This window comes from Mercenaria mercenaria, chromosome 14 (assembly GCF_021730395.1).
Source record: "Mercenaria mercenaria strain notata chromosome 14, MADL_Memer_1, whole genome shotgun sequence".
In the NCBI taxonomy this organism is placed as follows: Eukaryota; Metazoa; Mollusca; class Bivalvia; order Venerida; family Veneridae; genus Mercenaria; species Mercenaria mercenaria.
The window spans coordinates 9,734,583-9,758,769 of record NC_069374.1 but is presented as its reverse complement, the minus strand read 5'-3'; the positions used below and the strand labels follow the sequence as shown (position 1 = coordinate 9,758,769).

General features: G+C 35.3%; 1 protein-coding gene across 2 annotated transcripts; it reads right to left on the bottom strand.

The window, feature by feature from the left end:
- Nucleotides 1-444: 444 nt before the first annotated feature.
- On the bottom strand, nt 445-24,158 carry LOC123526344 (peroxisomal targeting signal 1 receptor-like). 2 transcript variants are annotated; one of them, XM_045305468.2, is made up of 16 exons: nt 24,006-24,158; nt 21,039-21,149; nt 19,763-19,807; nt 17,640-17,675; nt 17,172-17,295; nt 16,365-16,560; nt 15,683-15,818; nt 11,530-11,673; nt 9,501-9,604; nt 8,265-8,319; nt 7,564-7,707; nt 6,829-6,899; nt 4,458-4,643; nt 3,763-3,931; nt 2,853-3,010; nt 445-2,101 (listed from the first exon to the last, which is right to left on the bottom strand). In XM_045305468.2, the coding sequence occupies exons 2-16, from the start codon at nt 21,132-21,134 to the stop codon at nt 1,894-1,896; spliced, it is 1,872 nt and encodes a 623-aa protein (XP_045161403.2). In that variant the 5' UTR covers nt 21,135-21,149; nt 24,006-24,158; the 3' UTR covers nt 445-1,893. The 2 variants fall into 2 exon arrangements, with proteins under 2 accessions (XP_045161403.2, XP_045161404.2); XM_045305469.2 differs by lacking the exon at nt 11,530-11,673.
- Nucleotides 24,159-24,187: the final 29 nt, after the last annotated feature.

Genomic DNA, 24,187 nt, shown 5'->3' with positions numbered 1-24,187 from the left:
ACACCCTCCACCCAGTATCTACACAAACTTTGCCAGAATGTAACACTACATACATAATACATCAAGTTTGTGAAATTTAACCAAACTGACTGAGTACTGGTACGTTAAAACTACTTATTGATCTAACAGTGGTCTATTACCATCAAAACATGTATACAAAAGTAGCAAATCACTTGGTATTTTTTAAACCACATACTAAATGCACAAAATGTGGTTTCTGTGGTTTTTATAGATATGACACATGTACTATGTAGCTGCACAACATATTTAAAATACATTAATCTGAAGTTATTTTGAAACATATCATTAAATTTCTTACACATAAGCAGACTAAATTAATACAAATTTGAAATCTTTACCATTCCTTCCATAACTGTAAGAAAAAAAAACCCTGCCCTTTACTGTATGCCTTTCTACAGTTTGATCCACATTTTTTTTGTAACAAGGGATTTCCTTGACTTCTCTTTAGACTTTACTCTGCTAAATTTCTAAAATGAACTGGTTCATCATTCAATTTGGGCAGTACCACTTATTACTCAAAGGGGTGTTCACTGCAAATTTACTGACTAAATAGTGAACCATGCAGACCAAGAATAGCTTGCAAGGATGTGCAAGCAGATTTATGGTCTGCATTGGTAGCAAAGACAGAATCACTTGCCGCCAGTAGGTTAAAGGTTAAATATAGTGCAACACCATCGATATCATACACCATTCTAACGAACTCCAAGGGCAGTACAGCTATTAGGAACTTTTTGAATTTTTATATATCAATGGTATGTTGATGATTTGTTTTTGGTTGCGTGTTTATCCCGCTACCAAAGTTAAAGTGTATTTCTGACAATCATAACATCTTTATTTTATTCCGAATCACATCCAAAGGATGTTCATGTGCTACACAAAATAGTCCCATTCATGAACAGTGCGGATGAATTATCAATGAACAAGCAGTTCTTATTCAACCTGTATCCACTCACACTGACCATTTAGATTATATAAGATCTATCAATGATAAGGTATTCCAGCCCATGGTTACACCACAAGCTGGGTCAGGCAGAGTTCATCTTAGATATGAGGCACATTAAATTTGTTTTTGTTTTTCATTCATGTATATTCATAGAATGGCATTTAAACAGAAAATAAATCTACCGAAACCCCACAACCATCAGACACTTCAAGGCTTTGATTAAAATTCTGATTGTAACAGGGATAAAACAGACCTACAATGTCAATGACTTGTGATGACGAAAAAAAAACCCAACCCTAACCCTATTAGAAGACAAAGCCAGAAACTATTGTTTTAAGCATCTCATCCTTATATGGGATTTCCCATTCACAATTTGCTGGTTCACTTTTTCAATCAAAGATCAGTTTAAGAACACCTGGCAAACATTCTTCACTCTCAGCAAAACAATTTGATGCACAATTGTCCGTACTCTCAGAGGAAACACCCTCTTCCTTATCAAAATTGTTATCTAAATCACATGATTTTGCATAATTAGTTTTCATTTTCTCTGAGTATAGTGTTAAACATGATTCTCCTTTTTGTGTAGAAAGCATTATCCCACACTGATTTGCAACAACATGCCCTATAAATGTTGATGTAGTTTCAATTTTTTTCTTGTCCCTTCCACCATGTGAAACCTTTTTCATTTTATCTGTCTCAATTATTTTACTGGTAATCTCTACAAAGTCAGAATCAAAACCACTTTTACTCTGATTATTTCTGCCATTCCTAAGCTGTTGATATCCTTTCATTTCACAAATATCTTCTTTTTCCCTGACATATGAGTCAGAATCACAGTCGTAATCACTAACAAATTTTCCTCTCTGTGATAAAATTGAGCCATTTAAAATCACTGAACCATCGTCAAGCTTTCCATCATTAATTTTCCATCAAGAATTTGAATTCATACCGAACACATTGTTTAGTGAGTCCACGTCTTTATTATCACAGTACTGGTAAAGTTCGGGCCTACCCATAAGTGAAATTGCCATTCTTAAGGTACTCCAGATATTCTGAGACATCACTGACTGCGGATCTTTCATTCCGTGACTCTGTTTTTGCATACTTAAGGCAGCAAGAAAATGCTCAACCGCCTCCCTGGTAAAAATAAAACAATTACAAACTTAATTCCTAACGTAATAATTCTTGTCAGTTTTTCTGGTGTGTTGAAACTGTTGTTCAATTCTAAAAACAATGGCCATTTATCATTTCACCTTAAGCCTGCTAAATGTTTTAAATGGACTGGTCTATCATTCAATTTGGGCAATACCATTTATTCACAGGGATGTTCAATGAAAATTTACTGGCTGAATAGTGAACAGTGCAGACCATGATCAGCCTGCACAGATGTGCAGGTTGGTCTTGGTCTGCACTGGTCTCAAAGGCAAAACCACTTGCTGCCAGCAGGCTAAAGAGTTCAAACACATCTTTAAAACAAAGTTGTAAATTCATGAGTTATCTTACAAATAATAATAATACAACATATTACAAGCATCAGCACTTCCCTATAATCCATATTTATTACTATTCAAAGTAGCTGACAGCTCAGTTTTTGATAATATAGAGACTGTAAATCTGCAATTTTTTTAAATAAGGAAACACTAGCAAACAGTTTGATTTAAAGCCAAGCCTAGTCTTTTTCAAACTTAAATCTTGGATTAATTGAAACTATTATGCATGTCTTACTTCAGTCTACATTCTCTGGAAGTCAACATTTGTAAGCATTCATTTACTCTGCTCTTTCAAAGAAACTTTTTTCATATACTAATGTATTTTTGTCCGTATTTACTGAAGTTAAATTTGTACCATATTTAAGATGGGAACCAACATGCACTTCCACTGTACTTACTTGTGGGCTCCAAGATTAATGCAAGCAATACCAAGATTATATCGGGATCGTATGAAACCGGGTGACAGATGCAATGCATTATGGTAAGCATCCACAGCTTCCTCACTACGACTACCATTGGCTAATGTTGCACCAAGTTTGTTCCATAGTAAGGCATCCTAGAACAGAAAAATAACTAATAAAAACAGCAGCATATAAGTGTACATAAAAACCAAAGATACAATGCTCCAGTAAAAATACATGCATTCATTTTGGCCCATGAAAACATAAGCAGATACAGCCTCTTATAAAACTCAAGGATGAGCCTGCTCACTGACCAACCACAGGCCATCTGAGGAGACAGTGAGCTTGATTGTGTTATGCTGGGTAATGAAATGGGGCATATTTGCAGAAAACAGAGCTATCACTGGGGTCATTTATACCACCAAAACGGAAACAAAACATTTCAAATGTGAAGTTTCAGATTTCAAAGAAGGTAAGAAAATTGGGGAGTATCGGTGCCCCAAATCTTGGTCCATCTCAGAAAAATAATGTAATGCACATCTACACTTTATGGATCTTGTCACGATGTGGAAAAACTGTTTTACGTTTAAATCAAATCCATTCAGTAAAAACATTAATCAGAATTTAAAAGCAAAAATTTAAAGTGGCATAATTCATGCAATTTTTCTCCCATAGTTATTGCCCTTGTGTCACATAATGAGGATGAGGATTTGAAACAGCTAATCTGAAACTCCATTTTGTATAAAGGGGCACAACTCATGAGTATAAATGGGGGTATGTCTGTTGTCTTCTTCCAAATCATGAAAACAATATGACATGAAAATTACCAAATCAACAAAGTAAACTCATCTTTGTATATTCCGAAACCCAAAATACTATACCTAAATTGAACATTCAATTTACAAACCTTTGGACGGACTTGTAGTGCAGCAGAAAAGCAATCTACAGCTTTATCATATTCTCCACTCAAGTTGAACAAAACTCCGAGACCGCTCTGTACATCTGCGTCTATTTCTCCCTGAGGCACGGCACGTGCTGCACTGATGTATAAACCTTGGATCTGTTGATGTTCATGACTGTAAATATCAAATGAAATAAGTTTTAATTTCATGTCATTAAGTCAATGAAGTAATAGATCTTTGATATACATTTTGTATATGTTTCCATAACTATGAAAACGACCAAGCCCACAGGAATCGCATGAGCTGGAGTGCATGAGGCACCTATGTTCAATGTTTCAACATAAAGGAATTTGCTGATGTTCGGTCAAATCTAACGTCTATATTGTAGTGATCTGTACCTCTAAACATAAAAGGACAATGTTAGCCCTCTACAGAGTGTGTCAAGCTCCAATTAAGTTATAAATGTAAGAAAAACAACATTTTTAAAATGAAAGTAAACTGTACACAATGAAATCGTTCTGTTTCATGGGGACAGGAATAGGTTGACATCAAATTTTGTATAAAATGGAGTTAACGGGAACATTATTTATTCATTAGAATTTAATTTTATTGTTTGACACTACAATCAATTCCACAAAAATTAGTTCACCACTAAGATAAATAAATTTTAAATGTTTATATTCAGAAAAGAACATTATACCTGGAAACATATGAGGATACTTTAGGTTGTGCCTCCACCGGTTCAGGTACGAGATGCGTGTATTTCGGATTGTTTTTCAGCCAGAGTTTGAGTGTGTGACAGGCATGAGATGCCAGCGACTCGTTGGTATAACTGACAGCCAGTGACATCAAGGCTACGAGGTTACCGGAATCCAACTCTAAACATCTGCAGAAATGAAACATAAGATTAAAAAAATAACATTTCCCTTTCAATGAAAATGTTTCTTAACAGCCCTTTTCAAAGCCTATCCAAAGGTAATTTAATGTTATATGCATTGTGGGTTGCATGTTTTCACTTGATTATAAAAAAGAAAATGCCTAATGTAAGCTTTACAAAAAAGAAACAGACATACATAAACTTTCTGAAAATCAAAGTACTCTCATCATACTTACATAGACATACTTTTCAAAAAATGAAAAAAAAAGTCAAATTGTATGGACACCAATTATATTTTTTCTGTAAATAAGATGTACAACTGGGAAAATAGCACTGTGCTGCTTGAAACAAGTCTATTGAGTTTCTATTTTACAAACAAATATGTAGGGAAACTGACATTTACCCCATGCAGCCATTTTTTCTCCAAACAATAATACAGCCTTAAGTAAATTTGCACTGATTATTTAAGCTATTTTTGTAAAGTTTGAACAAAATTGGCCCAGGGTTATCACAGGCCAATTTAGTTCTGACAAGTGATTGCTGACATACCATACAAGAAGGATGCACACTGAACGGAGGGACAAGGTGATGTTAAAATGTGAATCAGATCAGAATTGTTTGATTTTTTGAATGATACCACTGACCTTAGTTAACGGTCACCTGCATTAGGCAGTCACTTGTCTAAAGTGGCCAGATTGCTGACTAACAAAATTGAAATTACGTCCTTAACTCAAGATGCCTCAAGCAGCCACCTATCTTGAGCAGTCAAATTGTATGGCTCACAGCTTATAACCTTAGGACAGCCAGCACATATTTATGCAATCTCGCCAGGCATATATATGTTTTTGACAACACAGAAAATGACGTCACTCGACCTTCAGCTATTTCCGGAAGTAAATAAAATGAAAGTAGAAATGCTAAACTTGAAAACGAAAGCCGCATTTTGATTCGTTGATAGTCAGGGGTCACGCGCAGGGGTCACCCAATCTAAATGTATGCGCGTGGACTTCTTTTTTTTGCTATTGGGGAGCCAATTTTCAGCACTTTATTACGAATTGAAATTACCTGGGCTTTAGTACAGCATGTCAGCTTTTAATCTATGAAAAAATATTTGTTCGAGCTCTGGATAAACAGAAATCCCACAGGGGTCCGTAACGGACCAAGGGTACATTGATAATTTTGGAACTTCATCAAATCGCTCAAAATGTCATTTTTGATGTTGTCTGAGAGTGTCAGTAAATGCCTCAGATGTAAGATATAACCGTATTTGAGAGCTGCAGACCTAGACATTTCAGAAATATTTTCAAAATAAGTTTCGTGTAATAAATGTTGTTTCTATGGAAGCGTGAAAGGGCCATCAGACGCTAATACATTTTAGTATGTTAAGGCTGCGGAAAGGATATACAGATTTCCTAAAAAGCATTTTAGTTTAGCCATTTTTGTCTCAAACGTCAGTTTTCGTACAGACGTGTTAAAAAATGTCGAAAAAGCACTGATTTTTAGATAGAAAATGATTTCTCTAATAACCTTAGGACCGCCAGCACATATTTATGCAATCTCGCCAGGCATATATATGTTTTTGACAACACAGAAAATGACATCACTCGACCTTCAGCTATTTCCGGAAGTAAATAAAATGAAAGTAGAAATGCTAAACTTGAAAACGAAAGCCGCATTTTGATTCGTAGATAGTCAGGGGTCATGCGCAGGGGTCACCCCGTCTAAATGTATGCGCGTGGACTTCCTTTTTTTTTTTTTTTTTTTTGCTATTGGGGAGCTAATTTTCAGCACTTTATTACGAATTGAAATTACCTGGGCTTTAGTACAGCATGTCAGCTTTTAATCTATGAAAAAATATTTGAGCTCAGGATAAACAGAAATCCCACAGGGGTCCGTAACGGACCAAGGGTACATAGATAATTTTGGAACTTCATCAAATCGCTCAAAATGTCATTTTTGATGTTGTCTGAGAGTGTCAGTATATGCCTCAGATGTAAGATATAACCGTATCTGAGAGCTGCAGACCTAGACATTTCAGAAATATTTTCAAAATAAGTTTCGTGTAATAAATGTTGTTTCTACGGAAGCGTGAAAGGGCCATCAGACGCTAATACGTTTTAGTACGTTAAGGCTGCGGAAAGGATAACAGGTTTTACTGTAATTTTTGGAAACTGTACAAACATGATTCACTTACTTATTGAGAGCTGCAATGGCCGCAGGTTCTTGTTCATTTTCTGCCTGTGTTGTGCCCAAATACTGCCATGCCTGAAATATGAGAAATACATCTGACACTATCAAATTCTGAACACATGAGATAATTTTCAAGAGTTTAACTGTGAAATATAATTACTTGTGTGCATTTGCTGGATGTTAAGTCATACCTACACAGTTGAGTTCATATACTGACTCCACTTTTTAATAGTGGAGGAAGACCCAAGTTACCCCTTAAGGCAAGGGCTGGTACCTGTACAGAATCAGAAATTAAGATGACTTCTTCTCGTTATGATCCACTTGAGGCTCTCACTCAAATTGCAACATTGGCCATGTGACAAATACTTCAAAGCACCGAAATACCTCTTATGTTTGAAACTTTCTATTCACCTTTTTACTTTTTTTTGTTGAATTTAGTATCACACTGATACAATTATAGATAATATGGCAACCTTCCAGCCTTCAATAGTGGAGGAAGACCCAAGGTGCCTTTCCAAACACGATTTCATCACAGGTAGGTACAACGACCGACCTTCAATAAATCAGCTGGATAACTTGCTCGCATGCAATAATTCTCTACCACAAGCTAGGTTTTGAGGTGAGGGACAAGTGATTCAAAGTCATCAGTCTTAACCACTTGGCCATGGAGGATCCCTCACAATCTCATTAAATATAAAACAGACCAGCAAGCCTGAGCTACCAGAATGGATAATTATACCTCAGCATGTGTTTCATCTTTCTTTACAGCAGCCTCAAACAACAACACAGCATTTGGTATATCTCCCTGCTGTAACTTCTCAAGACCCGCTTGAAAAGGATCTGGGTGATTCATCAATGGGTTGTCTTCTTCAAATTTGTACTCCTATAAGCAGAAACACAACATGTATTGTTATGTTTACATTCTGTATTACTGATATTTAACATCTGAATTAAGTTTCACAAAAACTTTGTAATATTCAGTGTAAAAGTTAAATTTCTTTTAAAAATCTTAACTCTATATTTCATACTTTGACACTTTAAGAATCTTAATTCTATATTTCATACTTTGAGGATATTTGAGCCGCGCCATGAAAAAACCAACATAGTGGCTTTGCGACCAGCATGGATCCAAACCAGCCTGCGCATCTGCGCAGTCTGGTCAGGATCCATACTGTTCACTAACAGTTTCTCTAATTGCAATAGGCTTTGAAAGCAAACAGCATGGATCCTGACCAGACTGCACAGATGTGCAGGCTGGTCTGGATCCATGCTGGTCACAAATGCACTATGTTGGTTTTCTCATGGTGCAGCTCAATTATTGCATGTAAGTGCTGAAATTGATAAACAAACGGTATTGATATGCACTGATCGGGATCCTTGCTGGGCTCAAAGCCCTGATGTTGGTATTGCACAGCAGCACTCATTTATTCAGATACATACCTTATAGGGCTGAGAATCCTCAAAGTCTGTCAACCAGGCATTTTCTTCTCCTGTCCTGTAATCACAAATAAACTACACTAAAATTTCAAATACATAAAACAGAACAATTATTGTACATCAAGAAAAGGCAGACACTAAATTTAACTGAGAGTGTCTGAAGCAGTATTTCAGTTGTGTAGCAGCAGTCAAAATATCTTGACCAATGATCCTCGATTCTGAACTAAAACTGACCACACTTCAGATATAATGTAATGCATACAGTTTAGAGTTAAATACTGCACAGTATGGCTTAATGCAAGTTTTATACATTTTTTTTATTCAAGAAATGATTTTTTTCGGAGTTTATGTAAAATGAATGGCAAAATAGGATCAGCAAATCCAAGAATCATACTCGCAATTCATCTTTAACTCGCCATTCCTATTATGTTGATCATTTTGGATGAACTCCGAAAAAAAAAAAAACCTGAAACCTTATAATATTTATTTACATTATATTTACTTTCCATTTGTAAACTGTTACAATGTTTAATTATAAATTTTACATATCTTGTTGTATTTAACATTATAATCAGCTTCCCGGTCATTCTGTTCACTAGACAGAACAACTACGACATCATCTAAGGAACATTCTTCCTGAATCCACTTGGACGTTGTCAAAACAGCGGTACGTTATCGCTAAGCAGTGTCACCTTAACTTTGGTGCCCATCCTTTTGGGGCTCCAATAAACTGAACGTCATGATTTTCAATAGAACTAATGGGGAGAATGTAAATAAGACACCAAATATCCATGCATTCTGCACCAGAACTAACTTGTAAATGTTCTCTGTAAATAACTGACAACTTCCTCACATGAATCAAATGAAGAGAAGGAATGACACCAGATATACTGCCTCTTACTGATGTAAGATCAGTTCTTACCTGGGATTGAATTGGATATCTCTGAACTGGAATTATGCATTATTCCCACAAAATGGGCAAGATTTACATAGCTCTAATACCTCTATCTTCTAGCCCTTTCAACTTTCAATACCTAGCAAAGAATCCTAGTCGACAGAAAAACCTCTATAGAGGGAACACTACTGAAATGTCCGTTGCACAGGAGTTGTTCCTATACTAAGAACTTCATATAACTCGAAAAAATATTATATATGATTGTACACAGGGGTGAGAAATTGCAAATCTGTTCCATGAAGGTGTCATTAACTGAAGATAAATTGTATTTCAAAATGGCTTACTGTGCTACATCTTGCCAATGTTGTTCCAGTTTCTCCCAGAACTCAGCATCATTCACACTCTTCTCTGACATAAACTCCTCCTCCCATTTGTCTACCAGAGATCTCTGTAATATCAACATTTCAAAAGTTAGCTTCTGTTTTTGTCAAATTTTACAGCCACACCCACAGATGGATATACACATCATGTATAACAAACAGCATAAATTTTCGGTCTAGAATAGAAACCTTTCTAATCCAAAAGCCCCTCTAATCCGAACTTTTTTTCTGGTCAGAGCATGTTCGGAGTAGAGAGGTTCCACTGTAAGTATATACAAACCAAATTATACTGGAGCTAGAAAATGTGTGCATACAGACATGTAGGTCCCTGCCAAGACAGGTTAAAACAGAGTATGTCCTGTGAATAATGGCATTCTCTTAACAGGTCATCGGGGCATTTAGAATGTATTTACAAAGTCTTACAATTGACCAGCACGTGTCATGTCACTGTTTATACAAAATAAATAGCTGGCCTCAAATGTCATTATTGCCAAACCTTGAAATTCTCATGCAAGTATTTGCATTTTACATCTTGTCATGAGAAAAAAACATGTACAATTACTACTATTCTAAACGATTTAACTACCAAAAAAACCAACGAGCTGCGTTCAATAAACGCTTGATGCCCCCAGTGGCATCCTTGTCGATAGATTTTGCACCTAAGTCCAAAATGAGGTCAAGGTCAAACTGAGGTGAGGTGATGTCTGAAGATGAGGAATGGTCACAGGTTACAATTGCATTAGTATCAAGTCATTCTAGTTAGGGGTATTGATGCTAGACGAAACGGTCCCATTTGGTTAACCAAGAGATGGCCCATATAAAGCAACCTAAGTCCAAAATGAGGTCAAGGTCAAGGTCAAACTGAGGTCAGGTGATGTCTGAAGATGAGGAATGGTCACAGGTTACATCTGCATTAGTATCAAGTCATTCTAGTAAGTGGTATTGATGCCAGACGCAACGGTCCCATTTGGTTAACCTCGTATGGATGGACGGACGAATGAACTGACAGGACAATCACTAGAGTGTATATCAAAATCCCCTTGATCAAAATCCCCTCCACTGAAAAATGACTGGGTGTTACAAAATCCCCTTCACACATTTGCAGGGGGTATCATAATCCCCTCTCAGTAGATGCTGGGGGTATAAAAACATTAAAGCTTAAGCTTCAAGCTGGCCACATTGTTCTTGAATGTGACATATTATTTGTTATGGTGGCTGCATGTGCCAAGTTATTTTTAAATCCCACCACGCAGGTCAAAGTTCAGGCATTATTTTCCAGACAAACAAACATGCACATGAACAAGGGCAAGCATCTGCAAACATAATTTCACAACAAAATGTACTGTATACTGAAATCTGACTGCATTACTAAACAGGACTTTGAAAAATTTGTATGTATGGTTTAATTTAAAGTAAATTAAGTTTTGAAGCAAGACAGTTTTAGTAGCCATTTATTACCTCCAGCTGCCTCTAACAGCAATATCTCAGGCAATGGCAGACATTGGAATGAAACCAGGGGCCTTCAGTTTGCCAGCCAGCCAGATGGCTACCCCAGTATGATCATAAAAAGGTTTGAATCTCCAACAACAGGGGCAAAAAAATCAATCAATATCAGCAGCTTTATCAATGTAACTTATTAATAATTCACCATTAACAATTATATTTATAATTGCTACAAACCTACACTACAGTAGAATATCTAATTCTAATCTAGTCTAGTCTAAAATAGCGGTTTAATTCTAACCCTTCTACAACTCAACCAAAGAAACTTAAAATTATAAATTTTTGTGCATAACAAAACCAAAACTGTATCAATAAATTGCTAAAAACAGCCCTAAAACAAAGAGAAAATTCACACATAGCTTATTCAGAAACTAAGGATGGGGTGGGGATGGGGTAACTGCTGGGGTTTGGTGTTAAAGCAAGGTAGTTAGAAGTTCAAAGCACAGCGAAATGCTACAAATACTGCTACTGTATAGAGTTAGCTCAGTACCTGACTATTTGGAAGAGTTTCTTGACCTTTCATAGCAAACTCATTCGCCCATTCCTCAGATTTTTCATCAACCGATTTTTCTATAACTTCATTATCTTTAATTGTTACATCACCCTCACTGATCTTTTTTACAAATCTCATGAACTGTGAATAATAAAAAAAATCTTTACTGTAAATACTAAACTGCTGAAATGTTACAATGAAAACCCTTCACAATGTAAAACAATACATGAATGCTTGTTTTTTTGGATAAGTGTTAGACAGACATGAACACCTGTCATTTAAGATGATGTGTGGAAGACAGTAATGAATGCTTGTCAATGACAGATGTGTGGTAGACAGACATAAATGAATGTCATTTCAAGATGATGTTCGATAGACAGATATGAACGCCTGTTTTTTAAAAGATGATGTGTGGTAAACAGACATGAACATCAGCCATTTAAGATGATGTGTGACTGACAGACATGAACGCTTGTTTGTTTAAAAAAAAAAGATGTGTGGTAAACAACATGAATGCTTGTCATTGAAAGAGGATGAGTGGTAGAAAGACATGAATGCTTGTCATTGTAAGTTGATTTGTGGTAGACAAACATGAGCGATTGTCATGAAAAGGTGATGTGTGGATAACACATATGATATGACAGGCATTGTGTGGTAGACAGACATTAACTGAAAGATGTGTCATAGACAGTCAGACATCAAACAGCTGTTGATATACTGATTGCATTAAGTAAAGCAATCTTCAACAGTACTTATTTCTCATATATTTTTATATGCTAACTGTAAATCATGCTTGATATCCACTAAAACTGCCAGTTCTGCTTATTCAGGCAAAACTTTAAAGTGAAATACTGACTTTTAAGACCATTAGATATAAAATTAATTTCATGTTCCCCTTTATCTAACAGAAGTAAAAAATTCCGCTAAACTCTAAAGCATTTTTTCTCAGATTTACCCACACAAACTCATACACGCTTACTTTTCCACAAGCTAAATAAATTTGATAAACAGCGATAGAATAAGACTGGACAAACCAATAGCAAAATACATGTACATATATTCCACATAAATATAGTCCACAATAAAATCCTGTTTTCATGAACTTCCTATTTAACTTTTGAGGATTCAAACTTACTCACTTGTTGAAAATCATTATCAAGAGAACTTGATTTGACAACTCCAAAAACTAAATATTAAATTCCTGCAACATCCAAAGATTGTTATCTTGCTACTGAGCAATGTTTTGTTCCAATGCTAATCAAAGTGAACTATAACTTGCAATGGATAATGACAAAGATGATACAGATATTGTAAAACTAGGTAAGGGTAGTACATATGAATCCACTGGTAGGGATGGGTATTCTCAGACATTTCATACTGTGGTATATTATGATACAGCAAGAATTATTATGATACAGATAATATTATTATCAGAGAAAGGATGCGTCAAATAAACACCAAAGTACTTGCTGAAATAAAATAAACAAGGAGTTCGAGCTAGAAGGTTCTAAGTACATATAAATAAAGAAGGCACTTTTGGCTATAACCCCTCAGTTTCTATTTGCCTTCTGTGGAAATTCGCTAAAAATATCCCGAACACGAGTGCTGATTTTTAGAGAGTAAGCATTGTGTTGTGCAGGTTATATTTTTAACTTCAAAAAAAGTCAATTTCATCGCTTAATATGTGCAGTTTACATCCTATATGTATGAGAAGGGAAGCACTGTAGTAATGGTTTTGGAAATTTAAAACTGAGATACGTATCTTTTTAAGTCGAATCATAATATACCGGTATATCAGTAATACGGCACATCCCCAGTATCAAGTATATCAGTAATACGGCACATCCCCAGTATCAAGTATATCAGTAATACGGCACATCCCCAGTATCAAGTAAATCAGTAATACGGCACAACCCCAGTATCAAGTAAATCAGTAATACGGCACAACCCCAGTATCCAGCAACATTTGAAAACGAAGGAAATAACAAAGAAAGCATTTCTGAGTATACATGCAACAGTGATATGTAGACTTATTCCGAGTATATAATATGCATTATAAGTTGTGCGATAACGAAACAGACCAAAGCTTTAAATTGGCAAATATCTTTGATTAATTAATTTCACAAGATAAAAAGGGCAGAAACATTTTATTTGTAAAAGAACAAGAGCACCGCCTTGCGGGTGCTGACGCTCATCTGATTTTTTTTGTATAATAGAAATATTGTCCTACCCATGATTTTCTAAGTCTAAAAAGGGCCATCATTCTTGCAAAAAGCAGGATAGAGTTATGTTTCTTGATGTACAGTGTCCACTTATGATGGTGAAAAACTGTGTCAAGTTTTAAAGCAATAGCTTTGATAGTTTATGAGAAAAGTTGACTTAAACATAATATTCAACCAAGAACATGATTTTTCTAAGTCCAAAAGGGGCAATAATTATTGCAAAAAGCAGGATGGAGTTATGTTGCTTGCTGTACAGGGTCAGCTTATGATGGTGAACAAGTGTTGCAAGTTTCAAAGCAATAGCTTTGATAGTTTAAGAGAAAAAGTTTACCTAAACATAAAACTTAACCAAGAAATCTGATATTTTTAAAGTCCAAAAGGGGCCATAAATCTTGCAAAAAGCAGGATGGAGTTATGTTTCTTGCTGTACAGGGTCAGCCTATGATGGTGAACAAGTGTTGCAAGTTTTAAAGCAATAGCTTTGATAGTTTAGGATAAAAGCTGACCTAAACATAAAACTTAACCAAGAAAACTGATTTTCTAAGTCCAAAAGGGGCAATAATTCTTGCAAAAAGCAAGATGGAGTTATGTTTCTTGATGTACAGGGTCTGCTTATGATGGTGAACAAGTATTCCAAGTTTCAAAGCAATAGCTTTGATAGTTTAGGAGAAAAGTTGACCTAAACATAAAACTTAACCAAGAAATCTGATATTTTCTACGTACAAAAGGGGCCATAAATCTTGCAAAAAGCAAGATGGAGTTATGTTTCTTGCTATACAGGGTCAGCTTATGATGGTGAACAAGTATTCCAAGTTTCAAAGCAATAGCTTTGATAGTTTAGGAGAAAAGCTGACCTAAACATAAAACTTAACCAGGCAACGCCGACGCCGACGCGGACGCCGACAACCGCTCAAGTGATGACAATAACTCATCATTTTTTTTCAAAAAATCAGATGAGCTAATAAAATGGATTTTGCTCAACCATTCTTTCATAGCCTATGTTTCCTATGCTAATATAACTTACAATGCTTTAATCATCACAACGATATTATGTTGACCTCACGTCACCATGTATGCATTGAGAAATAGTGCTTTCAAATTTGATAAAATATTTTACTTAAAAACATGTTTAAAATGAAATGTCACATAGCATAAATGTTTTAACTAATTTACACACACAAGGAGTTGGTTATTAGCTGTGCAGCATAATTCGCCATCATTTGTGTCCTAATGGAACTATTCTGCAAAACATATTACCATTTCCGGTCCTGGCATGTATAAACAAAGGAGCATGACGACCTATCATCTGGTGCCATACATGTGCCAATAAAAAGTTCTATCATATTTTATCTATACTTTACAAAAATTATATATTAGAATCGAAATATCTTATAGTAAAACCGTGTTTTAACACTATTTATACACTCTGGCAGGTATACGTTGTACAAATAATTTAACTCGGGCTGCACCCTCATGAAATTATTATGCTCGACCTATAACTGCCCATCGTGCATAAACAGTATTAAAACACTCTTTTGTATAAATTATTTCTTAATTATAACATACATGTACTTATTTCTAAACTCGGTTAACTTACAACAAACCCTCAAAAATAAATATTTCTCCATAAAGAGTGATGTTCAAATTTCACACAGGACACATAACATCATCATGACTGTATGTTGTTGCATTGAAACTTTCATTAACAACGATATTTTCAATTTTACTCAGACTAAAGAAAAAAAACTAAAGACTAAAGAACAAATTCTTATCATTTATATCACATTCTTAAGTGCATATGCATGTGTAATGAACAGATTATTAAATGCCACTCCTTTATAACAACCGAGAATGTAAAAAGAAATTTGCCATTTAAGCTACACTGAACTACGGTCAGAGGGTCTATTTAATATATAATATTAAAATACCTCTGAGCTGTTTAGTTTTGGATCATCAACACTGTCCAGTAAATCTTGTGCAGTTTTCTGCAAGTCCCCTTCAGAAGATTGGAAATCATCAATCCATTTGTTATCGTCTAAAATCTCTCTTTCTGACTCTTCAGTCCTATAAGAGGAAAATAAATTTGCAAGTGAATTCCTGATTCTTTCAACTAAAAAGTACATGTATATACACACAATGCAACAAATAGTTTTGACATTAGTTTATACTAATCTATTTAAGCTTGACTGTGATGAAAGCTTAAAGCTCACTTGAAACACTTTTGAGTCCGCTTCCTGGAAAAACCAGCACTGGTTTCATATGAGATGTCATGGTCATGACCCCAGTGGGGATGAAACTAACGACCCCCGGGTCGAGTAGCTGACATCTTAATCACTAAACCACCGCTTGAATAAATACCATGCTAGAGGTTATTAAACTAAGACTGAAAATCAGTCTTAATAATACAATCTTGCCATTGGTCAAATTTAAAACTTAATTGACCAATCAGATGCTCGCTTTGAGACTAGTCTCCAAACTCAGTTTTATAATCTTGGACCAAGGGTAGTTAATCCATAAACCACAGTTTTTGTAACTTTCGTAAAATACTTATTTGTATTCTTTGTGAAGCTAACTTTTGCATATATGGACAAAAAAAACACAATGAAATACCAAGGTCTGTGTTCTGTCTGGTCTAAATATTCCTCTGCCCACTTCATGTTCATTGGTGGAACTCTAGCCAACTGGTTGCTAGGGATGTTACCATGAAACTCGTGTGACCAATCATCAGGCTTTTCATTCTCTGTTGCTAAGAACTCACTAGCCCACCCTCCTGGGTCTGTAATAGCCATCTCTGCAATTGCTGGTGCTACAGAACAGAAGGTGAGAAAATGTGAACTTAAAATTTAATCTACATTTTTCCTCATTATAACGCATGTTTTTCCCTGTATACAATGTCCTTTCCGCTCATCTATGTAAGCCATCATGCTAAAAGGGACCATCCTAAGAAATAATCTTTTACTTACTAAGAAACAACATATCAACTTTGACTTGAATATCATTGTTGTTGGGAAATGGGGCTAAGTGGTGTAGGAGTGCAGGTTCAGAGAGAAGAACTGGAGTGAAAAGGTTTTTGAATTGCAGGACACAATATGTTCTGGTTCTATTATCCATCATTCTACCTTCAGCTACAAATTACATAACACAACCAGCCTTAGTAATTACATAACACAACCAGCCTTAGTAATTACATAACACAATCAGCCTTAGTAATTACATAACACAATCAGCCTTAGTAATTACATAACACAACCAGCCTTAGTAATTACATAACACAACCAGCCTTAGTAATTACATAACACAACCAGCCTTAGTAATTACATAACACAACCAGCCTTACACAACCAGCCTTAGTAATTACATAACACAACCAGCCTTAGTAATTACATAACACAATCAGCCTTAGTAATGCTAACTAACCTCTTTGTGGTACAAAGTGTTGTTCTGCACCCTCAATCTCCCTCATCTCCTGCAGTAAACTGCCCATATGGAATGTCTGTGGTGCCATGGCAACACGCTGACTACCAAGGAATTCATCTACCAACTATAATACAAAAAATAACCTGAGAACGATTTCCCGTTATACTCGCTACAAGCTTGACAATATGCGTAAATTTTCATCTTTTTTTATCGGATTCCATATTTATTTAATAAACTGCTAAGCAGAAATAAGTTCAAACCTGAGTCCTGACTAACACGCCTATTTTCTGTTGAGATCTCTGACAAGACAATCACTATGTGTAGGAGGAAGAAATAACTTAATTAAAGACCAAACAAAAATTGGCAAATAATAATTCTTTTTATGCTGAGAATTGTAACTGATACTATGAGAAAATATGACAAAACCACAAGAAAACAAACAAACAAAGTCTAGAATAAAGTACGTACTTCATGGGGAGCTGCTTCTGCAAGTGGTCTTTCAATCTGAAATTACAAGCAATGCCAGTTTGATGAAAATCTATCAAGCAGTTCATGAGAAACAGGTCATATAAAGCTTTTTTCTACTTTTAGCTCTAGCAAACACTAAAGATGTCAAGTGCCCCTATTTGAAAAACTTAGAGGACCTTAAAATGATGCTACAAACCAAGTTCTATGAAGATCCACCAAACAGTTCATGAAAACAGTAAAGTCTTTTTCTTTTTTTAAAGGTTTTCTATTTTTAGCTCTAACAGCTTCTAAAAGGGGCCAAGTGCCCTAATTTCAGCAAGCAAATTTGGGAGAGGACCTTATAATGATGCAACAGACCATGTTTCATGAAGATCTATCAAGTGGTTCAGAAGCTGTTTAATTGTCTTTTTCTATTTTTAGCACTAGCTGCTCCTAAAAGGGGCCAACTGCCCAAGTTTGAATAAAATTGGAAGAGGATCTTACAATGAAGCTATAGACAAAGTTTCATGAAGATTCATCAAGCACCGCATTATAAGAAGTCATTTAATGGCTCTTTTTTATTTTTAGCAAAATTGGCCACTATAAGAAGCTTAGTGCCCTCATTTGAACAAATCTGAGGGAGGCCCTTACAATGACGCTACAAACCAAATTTACTGAAGACCCATCTTGCAGTCCATGAGAAGAATTTGTTTAAAATTTTTTTTCTATTTTAAAGCTTTAGCTTTCTGCTCTGGAAATCTTAGCTGGGCAGATTATAGACTGCAATGTGGAGTAGGCATTATACTTTTGACAGCAAGGATGTATACATGTAGTACAAGTGATGATAACAGTAAAATACTGTAGTAGGTAAAACTCTATACAAACAAGTGCCCTCATAATTATGAACAAACTTGTAAGATGACCTTGCCAGGATAATACAGACAGTTTGGTGTAATTCTGACCAATAGTTTCAGAGAAGATGATCATGCAAACTGTGGATGATTGATGACAAAAGATGGAAGGCAGACCACCCACCTATACTAACAGCTCATCCTGAACCTTTAGTTCAGGTGAGCTAGATAACAGGAAATGACAAGAAAGTAATAAAGTTTATGTTCCTAACAAAACAAGAAGCTGCGTTCAATAAACGCTTGATGCCCCCTGTTGCATCCTTGTCGATACAAAGCAACGTAAGTCCAAAACGAGGTCAAGGTCAAGGTCAAACTGAGGTCAGGTGATGTTTGAAGATGAGGAATGGTCACAGGTTACATCTGCATTAGTATCAAGTCATTCTAGTAAGGGGTATTGATGCTAGATGAAACAGTCCCATTTGGTTAAGCAAGAGATGGCCCATACAAAATAACCTAAGTCCAAAACGAGGTCAAGGTCAAGGTCATACTGAGGTCAGGTGATGTTTGAAGATGAGGAATGGTCACAGGTTACATCTGCATTAGTATCAAGTCATTCTAGAAAGGGGTATTGATGCTAGACGAAACGGTCCCATTTTGTTAACCAAGAGATAGCCCATACAAAGCAACCTAAGTCCAAAACGAGGTCAAGGTCAAACTGAGGTCAGGTGATGTTTGAAGATGAGGAATGGTCACAAGTCACATCTGCATTAGTATCAAGTCATTCTAGTAAGGGGTATTGATGCTAGACGAAACAGTCTCATTTGGTTAACCTCGTACAGACGGACGAACGGAAGACGGACAGGACAATCACTATATGCCTCCCGCATCAGTAGATGCCAGAGGCATAAAAATAATTGCATCCACATTGTAACCAAAATCATTATCAGTCTTACCAATGCCTTTTTTAAGCTTTAGCCTGCTGACGGCAATTGATTCTGCCTTTGCGACCAGTGCAGACCAAGACCAGCCTGCATATCCGTTCGCTGTTCAGTTAGTAAATTTTCAGTGAACATCCTTTCAAATAATACTAGTAAGTGGTACTGCCCAAACTGAATGATGGAACTGTCCATTTTAGAAATATAGCAGGGTAAAGGTTAAATATACTTTTCATGTTTCCAGGATAATCAAACTTAAGTTATATGAGTCAATTTCAAAAACAGCAAACTTTTTTAAGAATGGCCTTATCTAGTTATAATTATCATAATTGTGACTACAATTTATCATAATACTTACAGGATGTTGAACTCTGGAACCAGGCCTGCTGGGCAGAAATCCCTCCTAAAATAGATTTTAAAAAGCATGCAGAGAACTCATGTGAAAAATGGCTAAATCTGCAAATTTGTGAAAAAATGGCTACATTACAAAAGTGAACATAGGATAACAATTTCAAAGTTGTATGTTTTCATTTTATTACTGTAAATGAGAGTTTTAGTTTTCAATTTTAGATGCTCCGTTTTTCCATTAAAAAAAACAACAACATTAAAATAAACTCTGGACATCAACTAATAATTAAATCATATTTTTTTAGTTTATTTTGCTGGCAGATTATTGATTGATTCCCAGAAATCATGATCTGTTCATAAAACACATATGCTACAAAAAACTCAGTAATTTTCAGTTATTGAACGGAAACTGTTTTCAGCCTTGCGGTCAAGGTGACCTTTGACACACTGACCTCAATCCTAAATAATAGGAGTCAGCTTCTGACAAGCTATCATCCTATAAGTTTGGAGGCCAATGGATCAGAAGCGCTTCAGATATTTAAAGGCAACTATTTTCTGTTTAAGGTAATTATGACTTCTAACAAACTGACCCGGAAATAAAAAGAGGTCATTTATTGACCGCAAGCAAATATCACATGAAATATGGTGGCCATAGAACACAGTGTTCTACAACTATTGATTTTAAAGATTGATCTGTCTCAAAACCTTTGACCTAATGACCCCCAATAATAAGAGTCAACTGTAAAATCGTAGCAATCACCCTATGAAGTTTGACTGCTGAAGTTTGACTGCTGAAGGCCAAAGGATTCTTTAGTTCTATAGGATGGAAACTATTTTCAGCTTCGAAGTCACTGTGAGCTTGACCTTTGACCTACTGACCGAAAAGACTACATGGGGTCATCTACTGACCACAGGCAATAACCCTACAAAGTTTGTTGACTGCAGCCTCAGCATAATATTGACTTATTCTTATACAATAGTATATACACATGTGTAACAGTTAAATTGTATCTGTATAAGAACTTTTCTGCACTGTAAATCCTAGGACAGATTACAGACTGCAATAAGGAGCAATAATCAGACTTTTGACAACAAGCATGCATACATGCAGTATAAGTGATAAATGCTGGAAACAGAAAAATACTGTAGAAGGTTAAACTTTAGAATTAGATGATATTGTGTTAAACAAAAGTTAAACTATATAATAATTTGTTCATATGTATGTCCTCAAAGTCCCTTACTGGTAACAACTAACAAGTATGTATATATTATGTAAAGTTATTCACCTGTCTCATTGCTCTGTCTTTGGTCATGTGTGATGTAAGTTTCATTAAAGAATTTGTCCCACCACATTCCCCATCCACCAAGTTACGCATTGCCATTGTTTTCGGATTTATCTGAAAATAAATAATAAATATAATATAACAAGCAAAAGTCAAAATATCACAATATACTGCCCAAACATATTTTATGCACATATTTATTTTGATGTAAGAAGTTAAAGGCACTGACTAAGAATTTTTTTAGGTATCAGGAAATTAATGCTATATTTCTTAAGGAAGCCTGAAACTTAATTACAATACTGACAGACTATATGGTATGGAAACACATGAGAATTAGTTGTTTTTACTAATTTTTACATTCAAAATTGAAAAGTGTTTGTAATGGGTTACTTGAGGTAAACTGCCTTATTTATAAATCTTTAAATCCTGAAAATCTTTAAACCTTAATTATAATCTTGTTAAATACATATTCGTGTGTATTGGTCAAGAACATGTGAAAGTTTTTATTGCCGCGGCAGACCTGGTGAGGCTTGATTCCTGACTTGGGCATATTTTTTTTTCTTGATTTGGCATTTCTAAGGTAATTTCGAAACAAAAACTCATGTTGTTACGTTTATAATGTGACCAAACTTCAATTTTAAAGAAAGGTCATTTTTAGCCAATATCTGGAGGTCAGTGCCTTGAAAGTAAATGAAATTGTAACAGAACATACAATTCTTTAGTAAATGTTAACTCCTACTTTGACTATCAAATAGTGATATATCTCTCTTAATTATCAAATTCTTTTTTCTATTTCAACAGTGGGAGAATGGGGACAGGGTACTCTTACTGGAGAAGACGGGAGTGTTTTCTTGCGAAATGTTCAAGGTTAAAGAGAACTGTATACAACAATTTTGTAATCATGGTCAAATAAGTTTTGAACAGGTAAAATATCTCTGAAAAACAGTTACCAATTTTTATATCAATAATTGTTATTTGCCTGGTTATCTTTGAATGACTGTAAAAAATAATTGTGTCAAAACATTCAAATCTATCTACTTTCAAAGTTACAGTACCTGAGAACACCATTATCAGATGGGTCAGTCAAACATTTATAAAGACTTTAATTGGTTGACCAGTTCTTGTTTGTTCATAACTGTTTTCACATGTGTCTTAGAAAACAAGTTGTAGAGTTTTGGCAGCTAAAAAATGTGTCTAACTACAAACCATTAGTTCAACAAATTTGACGCGATCCTTGGAAATAATGAGTTATTTTTCTTATGGCAAATTCTCCTCTCGCGTCAAACACTCAAAAGACTAAAATCATGGAGGAAATTTCCAATGTAATTTTCATTGCTGCCGATGCTTAACATGCTATAGGTTTAAATGCCGATTTATATGTCAAGAATTGGCCATAAATTCAAATAAAACTTACATGTATCAAAAGAGGACTCAAGTCCTCCAAAAATACAAATTTCCTGGTGATTTAAACCGATATATGTATGTACACGATTAACATTTACCGCATCTATACAGCTTATGCGCAAGTGATAAAACAAATAACTCTACAGGACTGTGTACTGTGATTTATCCTCCATTATTTTGTTCCTTCGAAGTTTTGGGTAAGATTGCTGGTCACAAGTATAAAACAATAGATCTGAGTCACTGTCAAATAATTTTGACTATTTTAAAATAATCATAAGCAAAGAGCTATAAAAGTAAACAGATTTGCAAGTTGAAAGGCATATAGAGTGAATCACACCAACATCTCATTGGAATCAAATGAGATCTTGTATTACCGGTGTATCGGTGTATGAAAAAGAAAGCAGTTCTAAGGATAAAAATTTGTGTCCTGAAAAACTTTCTATCAGATCGTTTGTTTATAATGTTAATGATGTTTCTTTAAATGTTGTTAGTATTTTCAACATGGGGAAGGAATGAATTTATGATTGGAAGTCTGAGAAATCAACAGTGGTCGTTTGAAAATTGGCCCCGATTTTTACGTGCCGGCTGTATCGCCAGTGAAATACTAGCTTTAAATTGCGTCTGTTGATTTGATGACAAGTGATCCAAGCCAGGAAACACTTCTTTAAGATAATACCTGTTAACACGGTAATACGAGACTATGCGAGATTATCTCCTGTTGTGATTCTGTGTATTCTATTCTCGATATCGACATTATAGGATAAATCCTGTTTTCCGGTATTAACCACCAATAAACGCCCGTTCCCGGTTTTACGGTGAGGGGGTATTGGCCATTACGCTACATGGCGGTAGTGTTTAGAATATCCTTTTTTTCAAGTTTTAAACAAAGAAAATGAATAAAAAAGTATTGCAGATTATCATTAAACCTTGTTGTAATTAAGATGTAGCAAAAATATCCTCAAAGTTTACTTTATTTTTGAAAATTTATCTTTTATTCTACCCTGCCGCTTCCGTGGCTCGATACCGAAGGTGTGAAATTATTAGCATTTTTCACGGTAAACAGATTATTTTTGCAAAAAAATTGTTGCCGAGGTCGTAGAATAGTATTTCCATTGTGAGAAAGTAAGAACTTTCCTAAATCCTTATCTTCTGGCAAAAATAATCGGTAATATTGTACACGGTCTTTATATCGGTTAATCTCGCCAGCCCCGCTGACCCTATTTATGGAAATACCGGGAAACGGGATTTATCCTTAATGTCGATGTGTTCAATACTTCTCTGCCATGTGCTACAAACTTGCAATTGGTGCGAGCCATCAGTTTCTCATAAGTCAGTGCACAGATGTTGTGGTTTGACACTGGCAACCAAATGGGATTACCGATTACTTAATGTACATAACCATCACAAAAGAGAAATAGCATCAGTTAATTTATGGTAGCAAGAACTAATGCCAATTGATCATATTTATGAAGGCAGCAAATAAAATTAGAAAATTATTATGTCCTAAAGCGTTATTTTTTGCTTGAAAGGGATATGTTTAAATATTTCCATCATTTTCAAACTTACCAATTTGTTAAACCAATGAAATTTAATTACATAAGCATGCCCTCTTTTTCAGAACGATACTGTTATAAACTTGTCAAAATATATGACACAAAGTCCTAAATTTTGAACCTAAGGACATCTATCCGGAAGTTCTTGCTTTCAGACTTTGGCAATAAATAGTTCATTATTTTCGGAAACCGTTT